The 5,273-nt window shown below is 36.9% G+C and overlaps 1 protein-coding gene and 1 pseudogene across 9 annotated transcripts in view; both read left to right on the top strand.

The window, feature by feature from the left end:
* The window catches only part of Caprin2 (caprin family member 2), a 53,922-nt gene that overhangs the window by 47,633 nt on the left and 1,016 nt on the right, over positions 1-5,273 (top strand). For 7 of the 9 annotated variants that reach the window (XM_031383965.1, XM_031383958.1, XM_031383959.1 and 4 more), the window contains 3 exons: positions 686-871; positions 2,682-2,782; positions 3,653-3,716. In XM_031383965.1, coding sequence (XP_031239825.1) covers positions 686-871; positions 2,682-2,782; positions 3,653-3,716 — 351 coding nt within the window. The remainder of the gene's footprint in view (positions 1-685; positions 872-2,681; positions 2,783-3,652; positions 3,717-5,273) is intronic. The other 2 variants (XM_031383961.1, XM_031383963.1) reach the window with 2 other exon arrangements.
* Positions 1,907-2,674, top strand: LOC116099831 (annotated as a pseudogene).

The following is a 5,273-nucleotide window of genomic DNA, read 5'->3' as shown; positions in this document are numbered from 1 at the left end:
CATGATTATCCTTGGCTACATACATAATAAGCTCAAGACCAGCCTGTGTTACATGAGACCACTCCCACTTCCCCCACCCCCGGCAAAAAAAAAAAATAGGATTTTCTTTTATTCCTTGAACTGGAATATTTAGCTTGAGATGTCTTACTTTGTAGCCCTAGGGCATCAGGAATTTGTAGTGTAGACTAGTTTGGTCTCAAAGCCAGAGAGATTTATCTGTCTATGTCTCAAAATACTACTTGGCATTATTCTTAACAGTTTTACACCTTGTAAAAGTAGGGGCTTTTCTAGGCCCATTCTTGCTCTTAATAACGTTATAGAAACTTCTATTTATTTAAGCTTTAGGCGTAGTAGCTGGATGTTTTCTAGGCTATTCTAACTCAAGAATGCTGGCCTGTCCTACTTAACAGCCACATGGCCTGTTACTTACCACCTTAGTCTCACCTGGTACCTCCTCCTTTGTTCACCTCCCAGTGATGATGACTCTGGTTCCCCTGAAACCCTTTCTCTGGGCCTGGGAGTCCCATCTTTTCCTCTCCTGCCCAACAATAGGCTGTACAGCCCTTTATTTAGCCAATCAGAAGATGGTGAACAATGTTTTATAAAATTTAATTCTTATATATATTGAAAACACGGGTCCTTTGTCACCATTTAATTCTTGGACCCTAAATTGTTTTCTCGTAAGCTGCAGGTTACCATCCTGATGGAACTGTTCACATAAGCAATGGCAGCCTTGCCTTTTACCCAGCACCCGCGAGTATGTTTCCCAGACCTGCTCAGCCATTGATCAGTAGTCGGGGGGCTCTGAGAGGGTGTTCCCGTGGAGGGAGGTTACTAATGAATCCCTATCGGTCTCCTGGTGGCTACAAAGGTATGCTTTGAATCTAGTGTTCTAACTTATTTTAATCTATATATTTACCTGATTGAAATTGTTCTTTTTGTCATTCCCATTTATAATTGTCTATTAGTAGATGAATTTTTTTAAACTTATACTTTTAAGCATTGAGTTATCTCTTCAGCACTCCAGTACTTTCATATACTTATTCTGTGCACAGACCTAACTTGCTTTCTGCAAAGAGGATTAATCCTGTGATTTACTAAAGAAGGGAGGTTAATCAGCCTGGTTTTCATGTGGGATTTTGATTTTCATGTTTGAATTATACTTTGTACTTTTTCTTTAACTGATTGATTTAACTCTTAAAATGTGTCCTAATTAGACAAAGCTCATTTGCAGATTACTTTCAAACAATACTTCAGATAACAACAAGAGAATTTGAGTCTATATAGTGGACTGCTAAGATTTAGTTATGGGGCTGAAGAAATGGCTCGGCAGGTTAAGAGCACTGACTGCTCTGCCAGAGGTCCTAAGTTCAAATCCCAGCAACCACATGGTGGCTCACAACCAACTGTAATGAGATCTGACTCCCTCTTCTGGTGTGTCTGAAGATAGCTACAGTGTACTTACATATGATAATAAATAAATATTTGAAAAAAAGATTTAGTTATGGTTCTAAGTATTGTGGTAGCAGCTTAATATTAGCAAAAGTACTTGATGGTGAGGTTTTAAGTAACTAAGTACATTTGTCCTATCTTTTCCCAACCACAACTTGTGTTTCAACAGTATTAGAAGTCAGGAGAAAATACTGGGTGTGGTGGTGCATGCTTTTAATCTAGCATGTGGGAGGCAGAGGCATGTGGATTTCTGAGTGTGAGTTCAGCCTGGTCTATAGGTTGAATTCTAGAACAGCCAGGATTACACAGAAAAACCATGTCTAGAAAAACCAAAATAAATAAGTAAGTAAATAAATAGCCAGCAGAGTTATATGTACTTAGCTATAGAAACATTGTAGTATGTTTTAACATAAAGACATACATCTCTTTTGCTCTGGTCCATGGTGCCAGCAAGATGGGAAAATATTATGGTCTCTGTACTACCAGAAAGCTCCATAGTATCTGACCTGACTGGAAGTGGCATGACAAACTATATAAGAAATACAAGCCCACTTGGGCATAGCCTTAAGCGCTTATCCTTTTAGAGGTGCTTCTCATGCAAACGGAATTGTGCTGGAAAAAATATGGGATTGAAGTCAAACAGCCAAATTTTGCTGTTAGAAAGTGTCAGGATGTAGTTCATCAAGAATGGCAAGATGAGCCAGACAGTGGTGGTGCAAGCCTTTAATCCCAGCACTTGGGAGGCAGAGGCAGGTGGATTTCTGAGTTCAAGACCAGCCTGGTCTACAGAGTGAGTTCCAGGACAGCCAGGACTACATAGAGAAACCCTGTCTCAAACAAACAAACAAACAATGAATGGTAAGATGCCAGTTGATGGCTGCTTGAACTTCATTGAGGAAAATAATGAGGTTCTGGTTGTTGGATTTAGTCAAAAAGGTCATGCTGTGGGTGATAGTCTTGGAGTCTACTTTAAGTGTTAAAGTAGCCAGTGTTTCTCCATTGGCCATGTACAAATGCAAGAAGGAAAGACTAAAACTGTAAATTTTGACAATGGAAAACACAGTAATAAAATTTCATATTCTGATAAAAACAACAAAAAAAACATTTATCTAATGGTGATATTGTAAGATCTGTCCAATTTTTTCCCCTCCAGTTTAACTTTTAAAACCACAGAATTTATTGAACTTCGTTTCTTGTCATTTTATGTATGTTGTTTGTTAATTCATTAGGTTTTGGTAGTTACAGAGGACTTCCTTCAGTTTCAAGTGGGAATTATAGCCAACTGCAGCTGCAAACTAGAGAATATCCTGAAACAGCTTACTCTCAAAGGGTAAGTAGAAATAGCTGTAGGTGTTAAATTTTGGAACAGTTGTGGGTGTTGGATATGAACATTTTTCCTATCATCAAGTGAGGATGGAATTTGAAAGGGCCTTAATCATGTTCACATAAACTCACTCTATAGGAAAAGTGTTCAGAGGTTAAATTTCTTGTTTGTGGTTACACAGCAAGTAAATGGGATAAAAATTGGATTGCAAATGTTTTTTTAAAACTCTCAAGCTTGTGTATCTTATAGTGTTACTAAATTGCCTTCAACTTAACTTACCTGTTATATAGCATGTTTCATCTTTACAAGTTTAACTGTTTTGTTTATTTAGATTTAATCACTCAGGTAATTTTCTTCCTTATATCTGACAAGACTGATAGGAGTTTACACATTGTATTTTAGCAAACTTTGTAAACTTTCTACCATGGTCATATTTAGATTAACATAACTATACAAGTATTTTTCTTTTAAAACTTTGTTTTATTTTCTTTGTGTGTGTGTGTGTGTGTGTGTGTGTGTGTGTGTGTGTACACCCATGGTATATATAGAGAGGTTAGAGGAAAATTTATAGGCATGGATTATCTCGGTTATGTGGATTCTGGGGATTCAGTCAGGCTTGGTGACAACTGTATTCACCTACTAAGACTTCTCTCTGTCCCTAATCTTTGCATTGATTTACAGTCTGGGTCTTTTTGAGGAATTTATGTGCTCTTCTTGCTTTACTGTGTCCTTTATTAAGATGAATGACAAAGGCCATTGTCCGCTTCTGTGATCACTCAGCACTGTACTTGTTCCATGGTATTCCCTGGATGCTAATTAATTAATCTGTATTTTTAGTTTTTGTGTCAAGTTAAAGTATTCATGTATTCATTTCAGGATAATTTCCAACAGTGTTATAAAAGATCAGGGACATCTAGTGGTCTTCAGGCAAATTCAAGAGGTAAGGGTACTTACCTGCATAGCTTTACCTAAAGCATGCTTTTACTTCACTAAATCCTCTACCAACATCTCTCACAATGCTTTCACCATTTATCTGCTGAAGTTTTTGTTTTGCTAAGCAAAATTGAAATTCAGTGCTAACCTGAATGGAATGAAGCAATAGACTATTAGGAAGGGTATTAACAATGTCAGTGTAGTTGTGTATGTTTTCTAAAAAGTGTTTTTTTCTTTATGTGAACATAATTTAACCTTTGACACAATTTCCTATGCTAACTTTAGGTTTAGTTTGATGATTAAGAATGATGGCTTTAAATAACCTTTTTTTTTTTTTTAAGATTTCTTCTTCTTCTTCTTCTTCTTCTTCTTCTTCTTCTTCTTCTTCTTCTTCTTCTTCTTCTTCTTCTTCTTCTTCTTCTTCTTCTTCTTAATTTTTTTTTTTTTAACCTGTATGTTTGTCTGGACACCACATGCATGCTTGGTGGTGCCTTTGGAGGTCAGAATAAGGAATTGGATCCTCTGGAAATGGAGTTACAGATGGTTGTGGCCCACCATGTAGGTGCTGGGAACTGGACCCAGGTCCTTTGCAAGAGCAACAAGTGCTCTTAACCATTGAACCACCTCTCTAGTCCCCAGAATGATGGCTTTTAAAATGAATGGTGATTGTGTTAGTGCAATGATAGATTTGAATAAGCAGCAGTTAAAACATAGGGCAGTGTACTTACACTTGTTAAAATGAGAAGAGACCATTAAATGATTTAGTGTAATTGAAAAAGAATTCCTCAAGAGAGGAATTTCAAAGGAAAAAAAAAGCCTTTCTACTTTGAGAAAATGGTCTTCATCATATTGAGCAGTGTTTTTTACACAGCACCTAAAACATTATTATTTCAGATCTGTGGAGAAGGCTACGTTGGGTAAAGTGCTTACTATACAGTATAAAGACTTGAGTTGAAATTCCTGGCATGCATGTAAAAAGCTGGGTTCTGTGACAGTTGCCTAGTGGTAGGGTTATAGATCTCAGAGGTTTGCCAGGATATTCTATCTAGCTATCAATGAGCTCCACGGGCAGTGAGAGACTCCATCTCAAAAAAAGAAGGTAGATAGGGACTGAGGAAGCTATTGATGCAAACTTCTGGACTTTATATGCATACATATGTACACCCATACCTACATGATCTCTCTCTCACTCATATACACACACACATATAATTGTACAACAGTTATAAGTTGGAATGAGAACCAAGGATTTATCTTGGGGCTTAGTCCTCCTGTCAGAACATCTCTGAATGGCCAGTAGTTGGTACTTCTATGTCTTTTTAGCTAACCTTAAATTTTCTTGAGCCCTTTTATATTATTTACATTGAGTAGATGATTAGTCACTGAAAAATTAGCTGAATGAAAATTATGGAAGTAAGATAAGTAAAAAAATGCCCAAATCTGGTTTTAGTTTTCTGATATTGATGAGTTTTGGTAAGCTACTCAATTTTGGGAGAACAGTACATTTTCTTGACCTTTAAAAAATAGAAAGTAATCAACACAATGTTACCTAGAACCTTCTGGC

Source organism: Mastomys coucha, unplaced genomic scaffold (genome assembly GCF_008632895.1).
Source record: "Mastomys coucha isolate ucsf_1 unplaced genomic scaffold, UCSF_Mcou_1 pScaffold20, whole genome shotgun sequence".
Taxonomy (NCBI): domain Eukaryota; kingdom Metazoa; phylum Chordata; class Mammalia; order Rodentia; family Muridae; genus Mastomys; species Mastomys coucha.
This window is presented reverse-complemented; position numbering and strand designations above follow the sequence as displayed.